The sequence below is a fragment of the Armigeres subalbatus genome, chromosome 3 (genome assembly GCF_024139115.2).
Source record: "Armigeres subalbatus isolate Guangzhou_Male chromosome 3, GZ_Asu_2, whole genome shotgun sequence".
Lineage (NCBI taxonomy): Eukaryota > Metazoa > Arthropoda > Insecta > Diptera > Culicidae > Armigeres > Armigeres subalbatus.
In genome coordinates, this window is record NC_085141.1 from 387223224 (window position 1) to 387250452 (window position 27229).

At 43.9% G+C, this 27229-nt stretch overlaps 1 protein-coding gene across 1 annotated transcript in view; it reads right to left on the bottom strand.

The window, feature by feature from the left end:
• LOC134222963 (uncharacterized) overlaps nt 1–27229 on the bottom strand; it is a 94535-nt gene that overhangs the window by 64627 nt on the left and 2679 nt on the right. The window contains exons 3-7 of the mRNA XM_062702103.1: nt 26865–27208; nt 25368–26802; nt 24809–25300; nt 4888–5235; nt 4624–4728 (exon numbers count right to left, since the gene is read on the bottom strand). Of these exons, the coding sequence (XP_062558087.1) occupies nt 4624–4728; nt 4888–5235; nt 24809–25300; nt 25368–26802; nt 26865–27208 (2724 nt within the window). The remainder of the gene's footprint in view (nt 1–4623; nt 4729–4887; nt 5236–24808; nt 25301–25367; nt 26803–26864; nt 27209–27229) is intronic.

A 27229-nucleotide genomic window follows, 5' to 3' on the forward strand; every position in this document is an offset into this window, starting at 1 on the left:
TAAACGTACACATAAACTGTTTTGTAAACAATGAGATCATCAACCTAAAAAAAGCCGGTTAAAAGAATGGGATGAAAATAAGACGAGAAAGCAAACACACGCCACAAACAAAGCGACACTGAACCGAAGTCTCCAGGGCGCAGAGCATAAACACAAAATCCGTGAAACAACACACAACGGAGTCGAAGCCCAGGGAAAAATGCAAAAGAAGAAACCAAACCATGTAGCAGCAAACATAAAGAAAAGCATCGGCCAAGAAACCAGCCAAGAAGAGGGCCAAATCAAAGTGTATGATAGTGATAAAAATTACAAACACATGTGAGTAAAAAACAAACCAAACTCACGCAATGAATAAGAAAAAGCCGGAGATGACGGTTTTGGGACCGCTACCAGCAGCCAACATCCACGGATGGAGCACAAGAAGGGAAAACTTGAGCGATAAACAAAACTTTTTATAGTCACATTATAAGTATAAATAAATGCTGTTGCTTCTGCGATACACGATCACGAACAGAGGCCTCATCCATTTGGGAGCAGGGTTTTCCAAGCGATATGGTGCTGGTACATACTAACTAATCTAAGGATTATTGCTTTGTTGAAATCGTATGTCTATAGAATCTAAGTCGGAATCCTTTGTCATAGTAAAACTATAGAATTATTAATCAGCTTTTAACGGTCTAGAAGCAGTATTTAGAGTTTGTTTGATCCTTTAAAGTGGCTAACGACAGATACAGACAAAACATGTTAAGACATCTCACCAACGGAAAGTACTTTTCTTAGTACTTTTCTGGGTTTTTCCAGTTCATTTTATAGTGGCATGACTCCAGCACAAAAGACTTACACCCAAAGCTAAATATTTGAGAACCTCTACACCGAAGCATATGCGAAAGCTATACAGCAGTGGTGATGATGCCGCAGGCAGCAGTTACAGACGGGGATCCGTGTAAAGAAACGAAAGACACTTGAAGATCACCTCCATCTCTCTTGCCTGACTGGCTGGATAATGCTGCTATGCTGGCTGGGCTGGTGTTGCTGCTGCCGCTGACTGCCACAGAGCCGTTGTTGATGATGATGGCGATGATGCTGCAAACAGATTTTAGCACGTGCACGACGATTCTCCCTTTTACCTACTAAAAGAAACCTGCCCCGGCTCGCTCGCGGGTGCGGGCGGCCGTGTCCAAGGTGGAGATGATGATGGGGTTCGGAATAATGGAAGAGAAAGAGCCCCCAAGGGTGCTTGTCGCCCTGCATCCCGCGTTCGATTCACCTTCGCTGCAGCAGCACCGGAGCGAGGAAAAAATCAGACAAAACGAAACGAAAGTGTACGAACGGACAGCCAGAGATGGGCCACAAACAAAAACGACATCATCAACATGAAGCAAAGCCTCCGGAACTCTCCGCACGGTGGAGTGGCCCTGTGGATGGTGATAGGAGGTCGTGATCAGGAACAAAACGCGACGGGCAACATCCAAACCGGTTTTGGTTTTGCTTTTGCTCGAGAGGCTTAATTTCTTCCAATTTTCATCAGTTTTCCTAATTGTACATTTGTACAATTCGCCAGTTTTTAACATTTAGTTGATGGCGTATGAAATTAGTTTAAAAAACTCGAATCAATAAATTTCAAATTATCCTGGATGGTTTGGATTAGAGAATACCTAGCCTCGAAATGAAAAAGGAAACATTTCTGTGTGGGTTTAGTCGTTAAAATAATATCAATGACAATGGTTATGTACCAAACATTGTTTTTTTTTTAAGTATTCAAAAGATTTATTCAGAAAGTTTGGACTATTCAATGTTATACTGCCGTACTTTTGCCTTATTTGTCTTTCTACACCAGACACCTAATTTGTACAGACATCTCGAAGGACTTCTCAAATTGTCGAAGCGAAACGTGCGTGAAATGACAGTTCCATTTCACAGTTTTAGCTTACGTGTTTTGTGCAATACCGTAATCCCAGAGTTCCTAAGTTCATTGTACGTGCCTACTGCCGATATACATATATTTCCCGATGAAGCTGGCGATGCCGGTTGGCTTATCAATTCATTTATCTTGATGGGCAAATAGACATGAAGGAAATGAGCACAGTGATTTCCCCAGTGATGTGGCTTCTACATCTGATGTGTTTTACTTTATCATGGAAGATATGGGTATCTTAGTGAGTAAACCGTGATGGAATTATTATCTCTTGATGCCTATAAAAATGAAACAAGAGAACTAAATTATACTTATGGAAGGATATTCTAAAGAACAGTGTTCTATTGAAAAAGGTCGAATTTTGATAATGAAGGTATATGTAAAATGATGTGTAAATAAATTTTGTTTAAAGTCGTTTGTTTTAACCCTAAACTGAGAAATCCATATCTGAGACACAAAAACTAGTCTCGCACATTGATCAATAAAAAAAAAATGTTACAAGTAGGAGGGTGTGATCCAAATCGCCAAATTTAGCGTTACTTTGGGTTATACACTAACGCAATATGCCGCAAGGTTCACCAAAATCTGAATTCTCTAGGAGTGAAAATGCCAAAATACAAGTTTTTCTTCAAACTTCAAACGCGATGCGCAATCATTCGTGCTCAAATGCTGCACAGTTGTTTGGGACCCCGAATAGTTTAAAAAAAATATTGATTTGCAAAAAACGACTACAATGCCCCACTCTAATACACACATGCACACAACAATACGTAGACTATATGTACGTAAGAAATGCTCTGAAGGATCAGAGTTCAATAAAAAAAATTATTCCACTAATTATAAGTTACACAAGTATTATTCACTTCTCACTCGAAACTGATTGAATTTTCCTACCGCTAAACCTTTTATTAACCAAATCAGCAAAACGGTCCCGGTCAAAGTCCTGCATCGATGTCGCCCGATCCGTTGTCGTTCGCGTTGCTTTGCGCACGTTGCCACCTCAGCTGGATAATTCCCTGGGTCATCACTTTTACGTTGCATCGATCGATGGGCCGGTCGATGGCTTGTTCTGATGGGATGGCACGTGAGCAACTCTGATCCTAACGCCTCCCCCCTCAAGTATCAAGCGTCCTCGTTTGATGTTTCAGGAGCTCGAACCTTGGTTCTGGGATGAGTTTCAGCCGCTTCTGTCCGGGATCCTTTCCCGTTGTTTGAGTGTTCGAACCATCGCACAGTGTGCAAATTCAAGCCAAAAAACGGACGCAATTCAACCACGGTATGTACATATCTGGAGATTACCTTAAAAAAATCACAAAAATCCAAAGAATCTGATGGTGCCGACCCCTTTGCCGTTAGAATACTGGAAGTGTCCTATTTTGTCCAATTTCCCCTACAAATAGAGGATTTTGCTAATGCATATGTTCACATCAATTGAAAAGACAGTGAAAACCTTGACTCGTTTTATGGAAATATCATAATAGGCCTCCCATATATTTTTGAACACGGATGAGTGTCTCATTTTGTCTAATACCCCCTATAAAATGCTTCAGATGATACACATTTAAGATTCGAGGAGATCATCAAATGAGTTACTGTCAGTTACGGAATTCAGGACGATCAAATAGTGTTATCCTCGGACAATTCACTGGGAATATGTTTAGTGTCTCTTTTTGTCTGATGCCCCCTATAATTTAAAAATATTTTCAAAAGTATAACATCAAATCAATTTTCATTTTAGGAAAATGTACTAAGATCCTTGAAGACTATTGTAGGTATATCAAAAGGCTATTCCTTTTTTGCATGGTCCCTTCAGTGTCTAATTTTGTCCAATATCCCTTATACGTTGAACCGTTTTTATTCAATTTATCAGAACACACAAATTGAAAGCTCGGGAAAATTTTGTGAAAATCGGCGAATATCTGGACAATGAAATGTGACTTTTCCTAGGGGGTTGAATAGTGTCTGATTTTGCCAAATATCCCCTATAGTTAAATGAAATTTTAAAATCAGCTAGAGCAAATCATTTAATAACTCTGAAAATTATATTAGCATCCTTGCTTACTTAGTGGACATATTAAAGAGAGTTTTTTTTTTCTTTTTTAGAGTGCATCGTTCAGTGTCTCATTCTGTCTAATACCCCCTATACAGTGATTTTTTTAATGCACAAAAACATCAATTAAAGTTCGAGAGAATTTTGTGAATTGTGCTAATTTTAACAAATCACTTGAATAATAAAATAAGGCCTTAGCCTCGGCCTTAGCTAATTAACAGGGAGCTGGGTAATGTCTGATTTAGATCAATATCCCCTATATTTAAATGAAGTTCCAATATATAGTAGATGAAACTAATAAGTAACTTAAAAAACTATATCAAGATCCTTGCATATTATAGTGGACATATTAAAGAAAGGTTGTTTCTCTTAAGTGCACCGTCCAGTGTCCCATTCCGACAAATATCCTTCTAGGAAATATTTTAATGCATACGAACACACAAACCAAAATAACTAAAGAATTTTGTGAAAATCAGCGAATCATCTAGACAATAAAATGCATCGGTTGCTTCTGCTTATTATAACTTTTTTATTCTAAGCATCAGTGCTTCGACGTGGTTTTTTTTTTGGCATCCTTCTAGTGAGTTTTCTTGTAAAGAAAAGCTATGACGACACAGAGAAATGTTAAAATCAGGAGGGCTAGCCCTCCAAAAGTTACCCTTTTGTGTGTGCTGTTAAAGGAAAGCTCGATCATGCTCAATTCTTCCAGGTTTTGAATCCGCAGCATGAAGTTTTGCTCCTCGTTGTACGTGTAGTTTGACTTCTGAAGAGGTTTACAGTAAATTGGGATCAAGTAATTGTCTTGACTTATGACATCTATTTTACCAGAGAATATGAAGTTACGTGCTCTGATTGTGCAATTGCCGATATCTATTATTGTTGGTTCGGTAATGATTCTTGAATCCCCGCATGAGTCGTTTACCTCAATGTTCTCCGTAGTGTCAATTAGGATTACGCCGTCCGTGATCTCTTTGGCTTGGAATCCTTGTATTGTACTTACGAGTGTGCATTTTGGTGTTTGATGCGTTAAGATATTATAGATGCATTCGTCCTCGATCAGCTTGGTACCTTCACAAATGTCGCATTTTGTCGTTTGGGCGTAGATCAGATTGCCGTGCTTTGCCACCAGGTTTATGTCGGTTTCTATCCTCGAATTGTTGACCTTCAACGTGTGGGGCTCTAGGAGGTCGAAGTCCTTGTCGTCTAGTACTGGGGTCTTCACAAGTACCATCACTTGTCCGCCGTTGATGCCGGTAGTTGCTGAGCAACACTGAAATATTTCGTCAAGATAGTTAAGGTGGATGTTTTGCGTCCTAAGTTTCCCTGCGATTTCCTGCTTGTCATCTAACGAGAGAATATTCTTATTTATGAGACCTAATCTGAAGAACTCGACTTGTTCTTCTATAGATTCTAATATTTGAATTATTCTATTTGTATTCCAAATAAGATTAATGAACTCCAAGTCTGATCTAAGGTTTTTGAATTCTCTAGAGATTGTAGAACTATTTTTTCTTAAGGAATCTGTTATGTTATTGATTTTGTTTTTATAAAGCTCGTTAATTTGGATTTGCTTAATTTGATTTTGTACTAACTTAATCTCCAGATTCTTCAATATTCCTAATCCTTCGTGCATGATCTCAAGATCCTCGTTATCGGGATTACCCGCAATGAATTTAATCACTGTTCCGAGGACGTTTATCAGTGCTCTTTTTGTTCTACTTGGGCTTAAACTAAAAAGTTTTTCCTTAGCTATTGTTAACTTTTCCTGTAGGGTTTGCTCTAAGTGTTCAACGGTTTTAAATGAGTGTGTGATTTTTTCTATGTATTTGATGTTATCTTCTAGTGATTCTAAACTAATCTTATGTAGTGTCCTATCGTATTCTATCCTTATCCGTACTGTTTTTGTTTTTATGGGGACCATGCCATTGTTATTCGATATTTCCTTATATGTAGTCGCATTTATCAGGTGGATGAAGGTTAATCTGAAAAAGAAGCATATTTCATTTGTTTGGTGTTGTGTTCTGTTGAGGGATTTAAGGTGTTATATGTTTTTTAATCCGATTTTTATGTATTTTGATGTCATTACTATCTATGTATGTGAGTTCGTTATTAGCTTTAACTGTTGAAATTTTATACGGTCTTTGACTATTTTTAATTTAAAGTTTGTCATTCTGATTTAGATGTTTAGGGCTTTCATTATTTGAAAATTTTGGCAATTTCGACGCGATCATCATGACCGAGACTGGATTGGACGATTGTATTACTGCACAACAGCTGTTTGGTTCACGCTTCAATGTTTTCCGCTGTGATCGTAGTCCTGCAAATAGTAGCAAATCTCGCTTTAGTGGTGTTCTTATCGTTATTGCGCAGCGGTATGCCAGCCGGGGCTTTCCTTAGCCATGTGGTAAGACGCGCGGCTTCAAAGCAAGACCATGCTGAGGGTGGCTGGGTTCGATTCCCGGTGCCGGTCTAGGCAATTTTCGGATTGGAAATTGTCTCAACTTTCCTGGGCATAAAAGTATCATCCTGCTAGCCTCATGATATACGAATGCAAAAATGATAACCTGGCTTAGAAACATCGCAGTTAATAACTGTGGAAATGCTTAATGAACACTAAGCTGTGAGGCGGCTCTGTCCCAGTGTGGGGATGTAATGCCAATAAGAAGAAGAAGAAGAAGATGATGCCAGCCGCATTGTACACACCATTTGTGGACAACGGCTAGAACAAATTTGTGTTTCGTCTACAATCAAAGGTAGGAGAGTTATTATGTGCGCAATCTACATTCCACCGGACAAAAGTCGTGATGTAGATGTAATTAATGACCATGTTTCATCCGTGAATGAGCTGTGCGAGAAATGTTCGTCTGATGATGCTGTTCTAATCTGTGGGGATTATAACCAGCCACGCATACGGTGGCGTGAAACTGACGGCGTTGTGCATTGTGATGGATCGCAACTTCCCCCATCCAGTAGTAGTCTCTTGGATGGTATGGACTACTTGTGTCTTGGTCAAAGAAATACTGTATCCAACTCGCTCGATCGCGTCCTTGATCTGGTATTCTGTTTGTCGAATTGTGTGGCTAATGTAAGTTGTTGTGTGGCTCCGCTTCTACCTGTGGATTCTCATCACCCTCCTCTTGAGATCTCGCTGCCAGCGCTAGCAAAATGTGACGAACCGGTGAACAGACAAAATCTGCGCCCAATAGACTATCGAAAAACTGATTTTGCGACATCCGGGAAGGGCGCCTAACATAGCTCTGGTCCTCACAAGTTCCAATACTCACGCTTCCACGGGTCTTCCGATGACAATTGACCGCCAGCTAAGGGTTGCGTACTTAGCTGGTAGTGCAGCCTGGGCACTGTTGTCCTTCTGACATCAGCTAGAGTGAGAGGGTGCGTACTGTGGGGTCTGCCTAGGATGTGGTGGGGTTCGACAGTGGGCTCTGTTGAACTTCTATAAAAAGCTGCATGTGTCCCCAAGCAGGCCCTATCAAAGCGACCGTGTGCCGCTCAAAGCGCACTAGCCTAATCCTGGTGTTGGGTGGGACTTTAAACAAATTTGACCCGACTGATCGAACATCTGTGCACCAAAGATTTGCGGCTCCAACAACGTCTGTTCTGACATCCAGCGCCTGAGTATGAAATGCTATTACCGGAAGCTATACCTAAGATGGCAGCCCCATCCCGGTGGATAGGGAACCTTGGGCCAACAACCTACTGTTCCCGAAACATCAATTTGTTCGAGAATCCGATAATGAAAGAATACGGACTGATTTTACGGCGACGACTCTTAGCGCGAAACAACGGACACGAATAGGAACATGGAACGTTTTAACCCTAGCCCAGCAGGGTAAATTGGCACAACTTGCCAATGAGGCACGCCGCATGAAGCTTGAGATCCTGGGACTGAGTGAAGTCCGTTGGCCAAACTTTGGATAACACAGAACGCCGTCGGGACAAGTTCTGCTATACTCTGGTTTACGAGGTGAACACGCTCCCCGGCATCGCGGAGTTGGCTTCCTACTAAGCGCACAGGCACACTCTGCGCTTATGAAGTGGGAACCTATAAGTGAAAGGATAATCGTTGCCATATTTAGAACACGGGTCCGTAACCTTACTATAATCCAATGTTATGCGCCAACCGATGCTGCCGATCTGCAAGACAAAGAGAACTTCTACAGTCAACTCAATGCCGTCGTAGATAGAATTCCGAAGGGTGATATCAAGATCTGTTTGGGCGACTTCAATGCGAAGATCGGATCCGACAACTCGAACCATGAGCGCATTATGGGACGCCATGGTCTCGGAGAAATGAGCGAAAACGGAGAGCTGTTCGCAGAATTTTGTGGTAATAACGACATGGTGATCGGGGATCGCTCTTCCCTCATCGACCGGTTCACAAGGTCACGTGGGTCTCCCGTGACGGCTTTACAGAAAATCAAATCGACCACATCTGCATCAGCCGAAAATGGAAACGGAGCCTTCTTGATGTACGGAATAAACGTAGTGCCGATATCGCGTCTGATCATCACCTCCTCATCGGCGAAATACGCCTGCGCATTGCGCGGACTCGTCGGCAGGAGGAAAGAGTTGGACGACGATTCAACACACGCCGACTGGAAGATGCCACGGTGAAACGGTCCTTCGTTGAAGAACTGGAGACGCGTGCTGCAGATATTCCGGAAGGTGGCAGCGTGGAAGACCAATGGACCGCCATCAAGAATGCCTTCCTCACCACCAGCGAGAACAATCTGGGCGAACTACGCACCCAGAGAAAACAATGGATCACCGATGAGACCTGGAGAAAGATAGAGGAGCGAAGAGAAGCCAAAGCCGCGATAGAGCGATCGAAAACCAGAGGAGCCAAAGTCTTAGCCCGTCAACGATACGCGGCTCTTGAGAAGGAAGTAAAACGCTCATGTCGACGGGACAAGCGAGCGTGGGCAGACTCTCTGGCCGACGAAGGAGAGAGAGCCGCCGCAACCGGGGACATTCGCCTCCTCTACGATATCTCACGACGCTTAAGCGGGGCGAAAATGAATGCAACGATGCCTGTGAAAGACGCGAATGATCAGTTATTGACCGACCCAACTGACCAGCTGAAACGCTGGGTCGAGCACTTCAAACAACTTTTTCAAGTGCCAGCCAGGCCACCACCACCTCGGCATGACCTGCCTAGGATCCGACGTATAACACGCGTCAATACCGAAGCTCCATCACTGCTAGAGATTCAAACAGCCATCCAAAGCATGAAATCGAATAAAGCCCCAGGGGTCGACCGCATATCAGCCGAGATGCTCAAAGCTGACCCCATGACAACCGCTCAACTACTGCATCGTTTATTTCGTAATATTTGGGACACCGCAACTTTCCCGGTCGACTGGATGCAAGGTATTTTAGTGAAGGTGCCCAAAAAGGGTGACCAGACTGTATGTGATAACTGGCGAGGCATTATGTTGCTGTGTACCGTTCTCAAAGTTCTATGCAAAATTATCCTAGCCCGGATTCAGGAGAAGATCGATGCGACTCTCCGGCGGCAGCAGGCCGGATTTCGTGCCGGAAGATCCTGTGTGGACCGTATTGTCACGCTCCGTATCATTCTGGAGCAGGTCAACGAATTCCAAGAGTCCCTTTACTTGGTATTCCATGACTATGAAAAAGCTTTCGACCGTCTCAATCACGAGAATATGTGGGGCGCCCTGAGACGCAAGTTCCTGAGAAAATCATCGGCCTCATCGAAACACAGTACGAGGCCTTTTCGTGTAGAGTGCTGCACAATGGGGTCCTGTCCGACCCTATCCGGGTCGTAGCTGGTGTGAGGCAAGGATGTATTCTATCACCGTTACTGTTCCTCATCGTAATCGATGAGATTCTGGTAGATGCGATTGACCGTGAACCAAACCGCGGGCTGTTATGGCAGCCTATAACCATGGAGCACCTAAACGACTTCGAATTGGCGGATGACGTTGCACTACTCGCGCAACGGCGCTCTGATATGCAGAGTAAGCTCAACGACCTTGCCGATCGCTCCTCCTCGGCAGGTTTAGTCAGCAACGTCAACAAAACCAAATCGTTGGATGTAAACACGGTGACTCCTTCCAGTTTCACAGTAGCCGGGCAACCAGTGGAGAATGTTGAAAGCTTCCAATATCTTGGTAGCCAAATGGCGTCAGACGGCGGTACCAAGATCGACATAGGCGCGCGGATCAAGAAAGCAAGGGCTGCCTTTGCGAGTTTAAGAAATATCTGGAAAAACAGGCAGATAAGTGAACGCACCAAAATACGAATTTTCAACTCTAACGTGAAATCTGTGCTGTTATACGCTAGCGAAACATGGTGTGTATCAGTGGAGAACACTCAACGGCTGCAGGTGTTCATTAACAGATGCCTGCGGTATATAATTCGGGCCTGGTGGCCTCACAACTGGATCTCAAACAACGAGCTCCATCGTCGTTGTCACCAGAGGCCGATAACAACAGAAATTCGGGATCGGAAGTGGGGCTGGGTCGGCCACACTCTACGTAGGGCGGAAACGAAATCTGTAAGCAAGCATTAGACTGGAACCCAGCGGGACATCGCAGCAGAGGCAGACCCAGAGGCTCATGGCGGCGAAGCCTCAATAAAGAAATAAAAGAAGTCGACCGAAATCTAACCTGGCAACAGGTTAAAGCGATAGCCGGGCATCGCCCAGGATGGAGATCTTTCAAGTCGGCCCTTTGCACCACCGTTGGTGTATAGGATCCATAAGTAAGTAAATATACAGATGTGCTCGACTTGCGGTTAGCGGCAGCACGAGGATTTTGGAGTTTTGTAAATTCAAAATGAGAAAGCGCGGCGACCCATTGAGCGTATATCTGAATTTATCATCTGCTGCGTCTACCGATAAGTCCTGCAAACTGTTTGCCGAGCATTTCGCATCCATATTCGCATCGAGTAAGACTTCAAAGTTGGAAATCGATGAAGCTATCCGGGATGTTCCTGTTAATATGGTCGAGCTTGGATTATTTGCCATCAATCCAGAAATGGTTTCATTGGCAGCAAAAAAAACTGAAACGTTCGTTCGTAGCTGGTCCAGATGGTTTTCCTGCAGTTGTAATATGCCGGTGCATTGACGCTTTAGCACAGGCATTGTGTGATATTTTCAACTGTTCACTCCGCCAGGCAAAATTTCCTCGCATTTGGAAGCAGTCGTTCGTAGCACCAGTCTTCAAAGGCGTGATAACCTCAATGTTGCTAATTATCGTGGTATCACAAGCCTCTCGGCCGCTTCAAAGTTATTTGAGATTATAATGTGTGGAGTAATTCTGGATGCTTCAAAAACCTATATATCAACCGATCAACACGGATTTCTTCCCGGGCGATCGGTTACCACGAATTTGTTGAGTTTTACATCAAAGTGTACCTCGACTATGGAGGACAAAGCGCAAGTCGATACTGTCTACACCGATTTGAAAGCAGCTTCTGATAAAATCGACCACGAAATTCTGCTACACAAGTTATCCCGCCTCGGAATATCTACGCAACTGGTATCGTGGTTGAAATCCTATCTTATGGATCGGCAGCTTCGGGTGAAGATCGATGGTTAAGTGTCAGCGCCTTTTACAAACAGATCTGGTGTACCGCAAGGTAGCAATCTTGGACCGCTACTGTTCGTTCTTTTCTTCAATTATGCTGCTTTGGATCTTGGTGAATGTGTCAAACTTGTGTACGCTGATGATATGAAACTTTACATTGTACGAACGTTGGATGATTGCCAGGCTCTACAAGTATCGTTAACTCTATTTGCCGACTGGTGCCGTAGGAATAAACTGACTGTCAGCGTGGAAAAATGCCAAGTGATAACATTTCACCGTACCGTATCTCCAATATTGTTCGACTATCATATTGATGGCAAAATTCTTGACAGGGTCTCAAGTGTGACTGACCTTGGGATCATGCTGGACTGAAGAATAACTTTTGTTTTGCATCGTTCAGCGATAATTTCGAAGGCAACAAGGCAGCTAGGCTTAATTTCTAAGGTTGCGAAGGATTTGCCTGATCCACACTGCTGGAAATCATTGTACTGTGCACTCGTCCGTCCAATTTTGTAAACTGTGTCTGATGTTTGGCACCCCCATCAGGTCACGTGGTGCTTAAGCCTCGAGCGAGTACAAAGGAGATTCATACGTTCAGCGCTAAAATCTTTGCCGTGAAGAGATCCTGAAAACATGTCGATTGCTAGGTTTAGACACGCTGGAAAACCGACAAAAAATACAGCAATCTTTGTTTGTTGCTAAACTATTAGCTGATTAAACTGATGCCCCCGATCTTCTATCCATGATTAACTTCCGTGTACCGAATAGATCACTACGGAATACTACTTTACTACAACCACGCTACCATCGAACGGTTTTTGGATACAATGAACCAATCTCGGCCTGTATTCGCGCATTCACGGATGTCGAAGATTTATTCGAGTTCAACGAGCCAACTACACGTTTCGTAAATCGGGTTAAACGTTTGTTAAACTAGTAATAAGTTTTGAAGACGCGTTAAGTACTCTCCATTTAATTCCACCAATTATTTCGATATCTTTGCAGATACGTATTTCGACCGAGTACTTAACTCGTCTTAGACGAGTTTTTATTTCTATTAAGACTGTTTGTCAGACAGACCATTTTAAATACAAATACAAATTCAAATGCAAATACTTTTAGTACAAACATTGGCCAAATCCACATCCAACATGGCCAGTGATTCCAGCAGGATCTGCCCCCGTTGATTCATGGAACGGCTTCACCATTCCACGGCCCAAGCGTTGAAGTCCCCCGCTATCACCACCGGCCTACGCCCCATCAAGTTAGCCGTCAAACAATCCAGCATACGATCGAACTGCTCGATCGACCATCGAGGAGGCGCATAGCAGCTGCAGAAGAAGACCCCGGCAATGACGAAGCCCTCCTGTGTCGAAGACACCAGCTCTTGGACTGGGTATTCCAACGTTGTCCATATCGCCCCCATTTTGGACCCATCCGGTAAGAATCCGCTATGATGGCGATATCCGTCTCCCATTCAGCAACTGTCTGACATTCCGCAGCGTCGGCAGAGCTTGCTTCTGTCAGGGCCTTTGCAGTCCCATTACTTGTGCCCCGGTTCCAGGCACTTGAAGTTCGAGTTGCGCGTATATGCCCACAGGGCACACCGACCATCCCACCTTGACGCTTCCTAACTTGACTACCTTGGAGGCGTCCGCTACAGTTAGCCGGACCAATGCTACCTACGTCCCTGCTGGACCTTTCCGTAGCCGAACGGCTGCGGTGGGCGTCTCCACTTCACACTGTCGCCGCAGTGCCGTGACGAGCTCTTCGACTTCGGTGATCTCGTCCAGGTCTTTAACCCTTAGATTCACCTCCATCGTGAGTGATGCTGGGTCATTAGGCCGAAGGCCATTAGGCCGAATGGTCATTAGGCCGAACGGTCATTAGGCCGAATGGTCATTAGGCCGAATGGCCATTAGGCCGAATGAGCACTGGGGACTGATAAGTGACTAGTGCGAAGTGAGGAAGAAGTAGAACAGAAGAAAAAAAAGAAGGGAAAAGTAAGAAGGAAAAAGAAAAAAGGAAATAGGAAGAAGAAGGAAGAAGGAAGAAGGAAGAAGGAAGAAGGAAGAAGGAAGAAGGAAGAAGGAAGAAGGAAGAAGGAAGAAGGAAGAAGGAAGAAGGAAGAAGGAAGAAGGAAGAAAGAAGAAGGAAGAAAGAAGAAGGAAGAAGGAAAAGAAGAAGAATTAAGAAGTAAGAAAGAAGAAGGAAGAAAAAAAAAGAAGAATGAAGAAGGAAGAAGGAAGAAAAAAGAAGGAAGAAGGAAGAAGGAAGAAGAAAGAAGGAAGAAGAAAGAAAGAAGAAAGAAGAAGGAAGAATGGCCTGACACCATCGAGAGTGCCCTCACCTTGACCGTCTCGCCTACGACTTCCTCCGCCAACTTCTGGTAGGCGGTGCCCTTTTGCGAGACGCCCCGCTTCAGCTCGAGGATCATCTCGCCCATCCGGGTACGTCTTATTCGACGTACGTCGGCGCCGAGTTCACTGAGCTTGACGTCACTCCTCATCGCCATCAAGACGTCCGAGTACTTAACCTCGTCCGTTTTGATGACTAGGGCATCGCCCCTAGAGCGATTGGCGCCTACCCTAGACTTCTTGCTACCCTCATTCGCCTGGGCCTTCTTTTCGGTCCTTGACGTCTTCGGTTTCCTCTTGTTCTTTACCAGGGCCCAGGAGGCATCATCCCCCTCTTTCAGCCTGCCGTAACCCCTTACCACCGTCTTTCCTGGGTGGACGGACTATTCCAGGTCCTTCTTCCCCCAGTTTTAGAGGTACCTAGCCGGGAATCAGCATCCCAGCCCGACTGTCCTTGTTCGGGGTAGTAGCCCTCCGCGTTATGGAGCGGCCCCCAGGGAGCTCATCCCCTGGAGACTGTCTCCCCCGTTTTTGTGTCTGCGCCGTTGGAGCAGTCACCCCCGACGTGCCCACGCATACTTGAGCCTCAGTCTGGGTAGACTTTGGCACCACTGTCTTCGCTGGCACGCCCTCTGTCGGTTCGACCTTGCCCGAGTCCGCGAAGCTTGGCGTCCAACATCGACTTTCGAAGTTTCAGCAAGCTCTCCTTGAGGTCCTTACTGATATTATGCTTCGATGACGCAAAGTCGATGATGGCGTCCAGCTGTTCCGTCGCCACCTCGAAGGCCGAAAGCCCATCGCGTTTGCGGTTCATCGCCCTCACAAGCCATAGGCTGTCCATAACCACTACCGGCGTAGCCGGGGAGAAGGTTAATTGACCCACGCTGGCGCTGCGCACCGAGCTGCCGACTATTGCCTCCTAGGCGGAGACCTGAACAACCCACCTCTTGCGAAGGGGTTGTCGCCTACACTACTACCCCTAATAGAAGAATTGACTTGGTTTTCCATTTTGGTCCCATGAGTTGTTCGGGATAAGAGGTCCACCACGCCAGAGCCCAGTATGACGCGGTAAGGGACAATTACTGTGGAGGGTGCCCAGGTACCTCACAGGCTCCGTTAAAGGCCTAGCTCATTATTTCACCCCCCTGGCCATGCATCCCCTCGGCATGGGTCGCTTAACGCCTTGGGATTAGGGGTTAGGGACGATGGTCCCCTCACTCTAGCTGATGTCAGAAGGACAACAGTGCCCAGGCTGCACTACCAGCTGAGTACAAAACCCTTAGCTGGCGGTCGATTGTCATCGGAAAACCCGTGGAAGCGTGAAATTGGAACTTAAGAGGACCAGAGCTGTGTAGGTTGCTCCTTCCCAGACGTCAACTCACCATTTTGTAGCCATGTGTGTGTATGTACGTATGTGCGCAAAAAGTCTCGCCCATTTTTTAGGCACTTTTCCTTAACCGATTTGCTTGCAACAAGTTGCATTCGACGCAAAACCCTGTCCCATTGTTTCCTATTGGAAATTGGCTAGATCGGACTGTGGGATAAGAAGTTATGGCCAAAATACTCTTGTTTACTCCAGAAACGAGTAATAAGGTCTCGTCAATTTTTTAAGCACTTACCCTTAACCGATGTAAGGAACGAGTAAAAAAGTCTAGGCCATTTTTTAGGCACTGCCCCTTAACCGATTTGCTGGCAACAAGTTGCATTCGACTCCCATTGTTTCCTATTGAAATTTGGCTGTATCGGACTATGGGATAAAAAGTTATGGCCAAAATACTCTTTTTTACCCCAGAAACGAGTAAAAAATCTAGCCCATTTTTCAGGAACTTACCCTTAACCGAACAGGTTTCATTCGACTGGGAATCCTGTCCCATTATTCCCTATTGAAAATTGGCCAGATCGAACACATTTTATATTGCAAAACGGTCCGATCGCACTATGGGCTCAAAAATTATACTTATAAACCTGTGCAAAAATCTCACTCATTTTTCGGTTAACTTACCTTAACCGATTTGCTTAACACGTTGTATTTGGCGAGGAATCTTATCCCGCTGTTGGTTAATAAAATAGACCCAATCGCGCAATTCACTCATTTTTCGGGCACTTTAGCTAACCGATTTGCTTACGGCAAATTGAATCCGACGGAAAATTCCCTCTTATTGTTTCCCATTCAAAATCGGCCCGATCGCACTATGGGCATGATTTTTTACCTTTCTCTTACACTAAATGTACCGAAAGGCAATTATTCAGAAAGCCCCTTCCAATTGCTTTTATTTATTTTTATTTTTCCAATAGTTATTATTCGTAACTATTGTTAAATTATAATTATGTGGACATGCCTAAAACATTGGAGTGTTGACAATGATATGGAAATGCTAATATCTTCTTCCAAACTTAGACGTACATGTTCATGATAGAATTAAAGGCGAAAGTATAGAATTGATAGCTCCGTTAGGATACGGCAGGCATGAAGAATGTTTTTATAGAAGTCGATTTGAACTTTCCAAAGATACAACGTCGACGGCGTTGCGTTGAACTTTTGACAAATCAACGTCAACGTAAACGAAGAACGTTGAATCAATGTCAACACCAACGTAAAGGAATCACCAAATAAAGGAATCTATCCCCAATTATTGCTGTTTTGACTTCTTTAACTTTCCGCGATATATTTTATGATGAGCGAGAAAGGCATCATCACCGCTATGTGGATTTATCTGGGTTTTGTCATATAGAATTCGGCTATACGAATTTAAGCCTAACGTGACATTCGGCCATGTGGCATTCTGCCGAATGAGGGAAAGTGAAAATTTGTTTCTTGTCCAGTCGTGATTCTCCAGTAGGGTGGTCTAACCGGTAGTACCGAAACCGGTAATACCGGTATTACCGGCCAATTTTGGGTACCGAAAATACCGGTATTAGAGACGAAAAATACCGGTATTTTCGGTATTTAAAATTTTGCTGTCAGTATAAAAAATGTGACTTTTTCTTCAATGAACATTGTTAATATCGTCCCGAATTTTCCCGCAATGTATGAAATTGTGAAAACGGTATGAGCCGCAGTAGTTCTTTTCCGTAGATCACCTGTGAGAAACGATTTTCTGCAAAAATATGTCCGTTCTGAATTAGGAAAAGAATTAGAATTAGTGGCTGATGCCAAGGCACGCTGAAATAATTCAAGCCCTCGAACCTTTCAAGCTGTTGTGGAACTACTGATCTGTGAGTTCTGCACTCTATATGAAGCCGACGTGGCGTTCCAATTTACGTTGGAACTATTATCAAATCAAGCCACAGAAATTTCCGCCACTATTTCGATGCTTTTAAGGAATGAATCCAAGAGAGACGATCCAAATACGCCGATCTTTTTGCTTTTTTGAATAATTCCGCCGTGAAGCAATTAATCAGAAACGATTTTGGCATTTTCTTCAAGGCATCCAGAGCACTCCAGAGCTACTTTGATTAAGCAAGCGTATGGGATCTTTAAGCGTCTAATCATTCCTGATGCGATCGTTGAAACTGAGACAACGACAATACCTGACGATCGGTACGAAGAAGATGCCTCTTTGAATATTTTTCTGGTTTATCGGTTAAAGAACAACTTGTGAAGAGACTGTAGCAAAGCAAAACACACCACACGTTGCTGGTGGCAAGTACGTTGACGCAAGGATCCTTGCATACAATCCGTAATGAATTCTCCTACTATGAATCGGAAGGGATTAAGGGCAAGAATTTGACACTGATTTTCGACGGTCTTGGAACCATTCGTCCTACTTCGGTTGAACCAGAGAGGGCATTCTCAGTAATTAACATTGCTAACAAAATTCAATGCGGATTGGGAGATAAGTCCCGCAGTATGTAATATCTACTTAAGTTTTGCTTTGCCCAGTTCAACAAGCAATGATTTTAACATTTGAAGTTTATCAACAAATATTGTTTTTCATCCAGAAGTCCAAATCAAAAGTTTTTCTTTCACTATCTGAAATTTTCACAAAAACCGGTATTCTACCGGTATTACCGGTATTGACTCCATCAAATACCGAAAACCGGTATTTGACAAAAATGACCAATACCGACCACCCTAATCTCCAGTAAGCAGAGCGACCGGCCGGTCATCGAAATTGAGTTTTGCTTTGTGTGGAAAGCAAAAAGATCGGCTAGTCACCGGAATTTTGTTCTGTATTTTGCGGGTGAGTAAATGAATCAGGAAGTGAAAATTCAGTCCGCATCCGCATCCAGTATCCATCCGTTCGTTCGATTGTTTTTGTTTTAAATCAAACTACACGCTATACACGGCAGACCGATTACCAAAACCAACCCTGCCACACTCCCTGCACCATATATGCAACATCCCAGTGATTTTTCCTGGAGGTGCTTCTCGGCTCGTCGGCTTCTACCAAAGTATCACTTGAACAATATCCTACATATTCCTCAATTGATCTGCATTCGGATACGGCTGGCGCTGGTATTGCTTATTTTTGGGTCACGGAGTAGCAAACTGCCGAATGGCTTTTGGCTAAATGAGTTTCGGCTAAACAATAATTCTTCCCCTGGCAAGCACCCAAAATTTTGACCAACCTTTTTTCTATCATTGACAGGATTCTGTTTTTATGGTCAATCATTCTCACGATAGTATTGTTATACAAATAATATTCTGAATGCAACAGGTTAGAAACGTTCTATAAAAGAAACAAATTTGCAATATTTTTTGCAAATCAATAAATCAATTTTGTGTTGCTTGAGTACAGCCCTGAAATGTCTATCGAACGTACACAATTTAGCTTAGTATGTACTGATAGAGAAAATGTTTTTGAAATATTTTTAAATTAAGAATCAGGTTTTATGTTATTAGAAAATCCGACCAAATAACAGGGTGAACCATTCGTTTGGATTTTTTGGTATCTCTTATAAATTCTAATGGGTTTGATTGTATTGATTAAACAGTTTTCTACAAATTAATGTTTCAATATGAGAAACATAATTTGCTTAGTGCGAGTAAAATATTCATTTTGTATTATTTATTGATTTATTTTTTCAAATCCAAGTATAACAACTTTTCATGAAACGATGATATTTAGAAAAAGATTTTGCCATTTATTTGTTGTATACGATTGGCAACATTATGGTCTTTATTGTCAATATTAATAGCCCCGTTCCGACTAATAACGCTGCCACTTCCCAGCAGTGATATTGAAACCGTGCCTTGGGAAGACCGTGCAACAATGCGTGCATTTTACGATCGTCGTCATTATTGAATACACCATGCTGCTCCGCTACCGTTGCGGTAGTTCAATCTAAGCATCTTGGGTAGCAGCAGCAGTGGAAGCAGTGAAAAAACGAATCATTTCTTGACTCATGTCCCATTCACCGCACTTACTGCCATATTAACACAGAAAAGTACTTTCCTCGAGCCTAAGCCCTTGCCTGCGTTATGCTGCCCGAGGCATGGCACACATTGTACTTATGCGTATGTAAGCTCGATTTCCCATGGTCTTTGTCATATTTATTTTTATTGCACATTGCACTGCGGACGGTTCGGCGCTGCTGCTGATGATGCTCTCCGTGTGTGCATAACACAACACAATGTGTAGCTCATAAAAGCCATCCTCCGGGAAGACGGCAAACGGTGACAATAATAATGGTAGCAACACTGAGAGAAAATTACCAACACTGTATGCCCGTTACTGCGCGATCTCATCCGGCAGGACACAGTGTAGCCCGAGGTACAAATTGTCGAACGAAAATGTTTTACCATAAAGAGAAAAGGTAGTCTGTTGGTGAAACTATGAATTATATTTACCAAAAACTTTTGTGTCATTGGAACAAAATTGTGATTCATATCATAATTAGTGAATTTTATAAATTTTGTCATAATATTTTGAGTTTTACAAGTTTCTAATTGTTGAAATGAAAGCAAGAATAGTTTTATTTTTGATTCTATAGACACTTCAGAAAAAGTTTTAGAAAATATCGCATACCAACTCGATAGTTGGATGCTAACACCAACGGATTATACAACCTTTATTTTATAATGTGATATAATCGACAAAACTAAAAATCACAAAAGAAAAATATTTTCGATCCCGTAATTTGGCCTGAGGAATCACTATGCAACGGTTGAATGAGTCGCTTAACGCTTAACCCAGTCCTCGAATCTCGTTGATTGCCGATGACAGAAAACTAGCCGAGGACCCTATCTCCGCCGCTCACGCTTCCGTTGCGGCTGCTGCTACTGCGAACGGTTCACAACACCAAGCTCTCTCGCACAAGTTGGGAAAATAGGAATATTATCCAGCTGACTGTGACGTTTACGACGTGTGAAATATTCAAAATTTATCGACAGGCCATTCCCAGTCAGTGTGCCTCTGGCTGTGGTGGAACTGGAAGGCCCCCTAATTCCCATACGCAATGCACACATTTCGGCAACATTGTTTGTTTAACGGTCTTTGGGTTAATGTTGATTGCTGTTCCTAGGTTCGGTATCCACATGCTGCGTGTATGTTTGTAGAACCGGTGGACCCTTCTGATCCGTTCCCCGTTCTTTGTTTCAACATAAAGGCTGCAGTGGAATCGGGTGCGACCGGGCGGCGACAAACCTGGACGGGAAGGTGACGGATTGTGCGAAGAGGAACGCAACGGTTCAGTTGCTGGGACGTGGAAAGACATCCTTCGGCAGTAGAAGTAGAACCGGTAAGGGTGAGCGATAATTAAGCCAAATGATATTGGAAATGCTTCAACGGTAATGTCATTCGTGTCAATTACGTATCCGGAATGAATGGGAAGTAAGGAAGCATGAGCAAAGTGAACGGAAGCATTGTTGGACCTAATGGTCCGGAATGCCTACCTGTTTCTGTTGCTTGGAGTGCTTGAAGCTGTACGGTTAAGCTATTCAACGAAAGTGGTATGGCGAATCGTTACGCACCATTTGGTGGTGAAGCATATAATATAATGAATTAAAGTTTTATGTATATTAGAGACGTAATAAGGTAATTCACTTCTTGCAGCACAATGATATATGATGTCATAGGTCAGATTGAAAATTCACTATTTTAGCCAGCCTTCGGAATTAAAATCCTCATCTGAAACGTATGAAAGTAACTGAAGTTCCTTTAACTCTTGCGATTTGTTAGAAATGTCAATCTCCAGTATGCTTCCAAAAGTCACACAAACTAATAAAAAATCAAGAACTATTCTACAGAAAATTCCACTTAAGATTTGTTCATTTGACAATTTCTGACATACATCTTCAAATATGTGCTATGGTTCAAGCCAAACCAAATAGATATAACGGTATAATGAGCTTGTTGTGCCAATGTAACGTTCACGTACTGCTCAGGCAATTTCAATGGTGTGGCCCAAATCTATCTTCGTCGAGGAACATCCTTCCGCCTCCTTATTAGGCACCGCTTGCACACTGCCTGATAAATTTTCGCACAATCCTTATGGTGCTGAGAGGCTTCAAAAATTTGATGGTTCCGGCTTCCGCCGCATGTTTTTAACAAACATTTTTCGGGTACGGAAATTCTCGATAAACACCAGGCAACGACAGCCGGTACGCTTCGGTTCAGCTGGGGTAGATAAAGAACCCATACCATACCTCCTAGTTCAATCGTTCGGCGGCGGAGGCACCATAACGAGCATAGAATAATATGCTACACAGAGGTGGTGAATGATGAAAAAACACGAACAGCAGGTTCAGAACGTGTGTGCCTCTTGTTAGCCTCTTTTCCATGAATTTAGAACGGAAAGCAGGGCATAGCTCACAATAGCAACGTCCAAATATGCGACTCTGTTTTCGCCCATCGTCGGCATGGGTTCCTCCTCCCGGCTGGCGTCGTTCACAGTGGCCTATCAGTTCCCAAATAGCCGATTTCTCCCAACTTAGAGCAGAAACACAAATAATGCATGAAATTCGATGAATCCTATCCAATCGTGTATATGAACGTGCAATCGTTCTACATCATACTTCCACCGGTTTACAAAACGAACAAAAGACACACACGTTCCGGGTCCGGGTTCCGGACGATAAACAACAAAGAAAAGAAAAAACACAGCACGACTGCCGAAATGAGTGGCATCTGTTTCAATTACCGGAAGGTATCAGCATGCTCCAGAGATCCCCAGTCCTTTTTTTCGCTGTTGCCATTAGGATATCAAAGAAGATCTACTAGCTATCTAATATTTGGTTTTGCCTTTATTTTGAACTTTAAAATAATATCAGTACATATGTGGTAATTTGGGTCTATGGTGTATGATAATATAAATTAATGTAAACATACAGCAATAGTTTTGTTCGCATTAGCATGATGCAGAAGTTTGTTGGAACTACACTGACTTCAGAATGCTATCCCTGCTAACTACCTAACCACCTAACCTAACCAAAAATGTAGGATCACGTTTATTGTTTATCAGCTGAGATAGAAGTTATTTGTGGAATTCAATGTGAGAACAACAATTAGAGAACAACTAGTTGACCCGGCAGACGTTGTCCTGCATAGTAGGCGAGAATGTGCATTCCGAAATGCCCATGTAATGATCGCATAGGAATCACAATTTTAGTTATTAATGGTTTGCTCAACTTTACTCGTAATGTACATATAAACCCGTCATATAAACCCGTCGGAAACTATAACGAATGTTTCTGCTGAAGAAATGAAAAAAATCCATCCAGCCGTTTTCGAGTTATGCGGATACGAACACAGACCATTTCATTTTTATATATAAGAAGAAGAGGTGTTGAGGATCATCCTCAGGAATTTCTTTTGGACCCGTTAAAGTTTGAGGTGGTTGGTTTTAGCGCAGCTTTTCCTGACCGGCATGCCGTATTCGATCACAGGGAGGATGATTTGCTTGTAGACAGCAAGCTTATTTTTCAGGGACAATGACGACCCACGGTTAGGGGAAAGTGGAGAGACTTGATCCCCGGGGAAACTTGATCACCCCGTGTTTTATCGAGAACTAAAGTAGTTTTATTCTAGCGAATTTTTCAGTAAAGGTCTTCTAGACAAATGACCTTTATTTGGTGAGATATTTTTTTTAGATTGACAACCTTATTTATTTTACAGGGCGGTTTGTATGTTTTGACCTTCCTAAACATTTTTTTATTGGCCACGCAAAATTTGAACAACTTTTCATAACAATGACCAAATGCTTTCGTTTTTTCATAGCACAAAGCCATAAATATGCTTAATGATCTGTACTGATGAAAATGTCAACATTCCATCTGTGGGATACTCCCGGTTCGCACTTCAGCGAAAGCACCCGCGAATCAACTTTCGGATAAAACGCGAAACAGTAAAAGCAGTGATACGTTCACTAGAATAATTAGTTTATTGGCGCACTTCGAATGATACCACTATCGGTATAGTTGTGTGGACTGTAATTTATTTTACTAATAACACGCGGCGCACTGCCGACGATCGGTATCACCGGCGGTCGAGATAGAACTAACTACTCCCTACATCTACCTACTACCGGGATGCTGCGAGCATCATCTCTGTAGGCCTTTGGTCGAGAGAGGCTATCGTGTGGCAAACGATGAGAAACAAACCACTGGCCATTGACCAGTTCGCATCTAGTGCGTATTGATACAGTGGTTCGCAAAGAAAATGAATTAATTATCTAACATACCGGCCACCTTGAGTTCACTCAATTCTACTAACTAACATTTCAAAACCTTAATTCTATTAGTTTCAACACTTTCGTCGACGTCGATCTCCTTGGAATCCAAATTCTGTCCGTCCGGTTTCCTAGATGATCACCGCTTACTTCTCGATGACTTCTGGATGCTCATACTCCTGCCATGGTGTTGCAACCGTAAGTTCCTGACACGAATACTGTCAAAGAACGAGACGACTTGAATCCGAGAGATAACAACAAATGGAATGACATAACTTATAGATCGCCCCCTGGCGATAATGAACGAGATCTCCATTTTGCCAAAATTTGCCCCTATGGGGGCGTGTAACGCAGTGCTGGAGACTGATAGTGGTACGGCAAAGTAACGTTGAAGTCATCGACGAAGTTTTCAGTTAAATAGAAAAGCCGATTAGGATCCGGAAAACCATGGGCTGTTGAAAAACATAACTTCTTGAGCGGCCTCTGGCAAAAGCGGCATGAAATACCGTCAGCTGCCATTGGTACCTCTAATGGGGCCATACTTAGCCTTATTTTCTGCAGTAGATTCTTGGAGACGAACGACGATAGTTGACGGCTAGGGTTGATCTTCACTGATCATGATGACTTCATAACGGTGTGCTACTGATGGGTCCAAATCTGTTGAAGAATAACAACGCTTTGGATCCGGAATATGCATTTTAACATGAAGAAACGTAACTCGGGTATCGGCCCCCTCGGCAGATGTGACTGGCTAGCCACGAGATTGCCAACGGTTGCCCCAAATAAGGGCAGGAAATACTTATTCTGATTTGTTGTAGACGGATTGATGTTGGGTTGTCCAGGCATACGTGCAGCAGACAGCGACTATCGAAGGAGAGCAGATCAGTTTGTTTCTAACGACACAGAAGAGAATATACGTAACTTGGGGTTAGCCCCCTGGCGATAGCGGCGGGTAACACCGCAAGATGCCAAAGTGCCCCAACGGGGGCGATAATACTTATTTGTTCAGGACCTACTGTCCTTCTGCGGCCGGTTGGCCATCTCGAATAGGAAGAATACAAATCTTCGACACTGCTCTGCGATATGATCCATCTTTCGTACGGACCGTGACGACTCTCACGTTCCCGTCAGCACCTGGATGAACCTCCGTGACTCGTCCCAACCTCCATTTCAGCGGTGGAACGTTGTCTTCTTTTAACAGTACCATTGTACCAACAGTGAGGTTGTCCCTGCTTCTCGTCCATCTATTACGACTCTGTAGACTTGATAAATAATCCGTCGACCAACGTCTCCAGATCACCTGGCTGTATTGCTGAACCCGCTGCCATCTGCTGAGCCTATTCTCTGGCAGCTCGCTGAGACTCAGTTCAGGCACTGCAGTGAGCGGTCGCTGGATGAGGAAGTGCCCCGGCGTTAAAACCTCCAAATCCGTGGGATCGTTGCTCATTGGAGTTAACGGCCTCGAATTAAGGCAAGCTTCAATTTGTGCGACAACCGTTTGCATTTCATCGCACTTCAGCATTCTGTTTCCGATCACTTTCCGCATATGTCCTTTCACCGACTTCACTGCGGCTTTCCACAAGCCGCCGAAATTGGGAGATCTGGCGGGAATGAACTTAAACTCAATTGAGTCTAGAGCCGCTTCCTGTTGAAACTCGATCCTGGAACTGATCTTGCCGAAAAATGTTGTGTAGCTCGTACAATTGTCTTCGCGCTCCAACAAAGTTGGTAGCGTTGTCGCAAAGTATAAGGACTGGCCTTCCACGTCTTGCGGTGAACCTCCTGAGTGCGGCTATGAAAGCATCGCTGGTGAGATCCATAACGACCTCTATATGCACGGCCTTGCAGGCTAAACATACGAATAGACAAAGGTAGCACTTGACCGGTGCCCCTTTCCGAGTTGCCGGTTGAAGCTCGAACAGACCGCAATAATCTATGCCAACTCGCTGGAATGCAGGCGCTGGTGACACTCGTTCGAGCGGAAGGTCTCCCATCAACTGCTCATGCACGCGTGGCCTTGCTCTGAAGCACCTAATGCACTCGTGTAGGATTCTCCTGGCGAGATTCCGGACGCTCAGCGGCCAAAATCTTTCACGAACGCACGCTATCATCAATAGAGGTCCTCCATGAAGTAGTCGATGATGATAATCAATCAGAATTAGTTTAGTTAACGGGTGATGGCTATCCAAGATCATTGGATGTCTGCGACCTGGTGAGATCGGAGCATTTCCGAGCCGGCCACCAACACAGATTATCCCATCAATCATAACAGGGTGAAGATTGTGTAGTTTTGAAGTTGATCTTACTTCATTTTTAGCTTCAATATCCGCCAATTCTAGTGGAAAGCATTCCGATTGGGCTAGCTTCACTAACGCTAGCAGCGCCGAGTTGTGTTCATCAGCACTCAGTGATCCAGTTCTCCGTTGCTGGCTGTTTCCTTGTTGACAATTGGTAGAAAATCGACGTATCCAGGCGGTCAGTCGAACAAGGTTCAACAAAGAAGAACGAAGTGTAAATACATTACTTGGAGGAAGAGCTTGAAGAGCTGCCGACACAAGTGGCCTCTCCTCCAGAGTTACCGAGTCGAACTGCTGCTCGGGGACCAGTATATTTTTAGGCCAATTGCTAACATCCTTTCTAAGCCAATCCGGTCCATGCCACCATAGGGCATTACTCACTAGCTGCGCCGGTGTAGCTCCTCGCGATATGATATCGGCCGGATTTTCAATTCCCGGAACGTGATTCCAGACGCCACCTTTCGTGGCATGCTGAATCTCCGACACACGATTGCTCACGAAGACTTGCCACCTCGATGGGTGTGACGAGATCCAATACTTGACGATCGTTGAATCCGTCCAAAAGAAAGCAGGCGCTGAAATCTCCAGACTGCCTTTGACGTTCTCGTACAGATGAGCCAACAGTAACGCAGCCGACAATTCCAGGCGAGGTGTGGATTGTTTCTTCTTCCTGTGGCTGAGATCTTCCAATGGCGCAACCTTTGACTTGGCCATCATCAAATTGACCGTTACTCTTCCGTCCAAGTTCACACAGCGTAAGTAGACGACAGCTCCGTAGGCCTTGTCGCTAGCATCGCTGAACCCATGGAATTCACAAGTGATCACGTCTTTACCAAAGCCAATCCATCGTGGAACTGACACCGCGTCTAAGTCGGCTAGATTGCTTCTGAACTCTAACCATCGTGAATGTAGATCGGCGCACAGCAGTTCATCCCATGTGTATTTAGCCTTCCAAAGATCTTGTAGGAATATCTTTCCTGAACTATTACAGGACCCACTAGTCCATAAGGGTCGAACAGGCGTGCTATTTCGGACAACACAATCCGATGGGTAACATGCCCTTCAGGCTTCCAGTAGGGAACCTTGATCCAAAACTTATCTGCTGCCGGTTCCCATGTGAGACCCAGTGTCTTCACGGTAGCCTTTTCGTCCAGATCAAGAACTTCGCGCTCGTCTCTTAGATCGGGAGGAATTTCAGCCAAAATCGCAGGATTGTTTGTATTCCACTTTCTGAGGTTGAACCCATACTCTTTCAGAAGCTCTAGCACGTCTTTGCATAGCTGCTTCCCTTCTTCTATTGTGTGTGATCCTGCCAGCATATCATCTACATAAAAACACTTTTTAACGACAGCTGCAGCTGCAGGATAGCGCCCGCACCCTCGTCCGCGCACTTGTTCAGGCACCTAGTAGCAAGATAAGGCGCA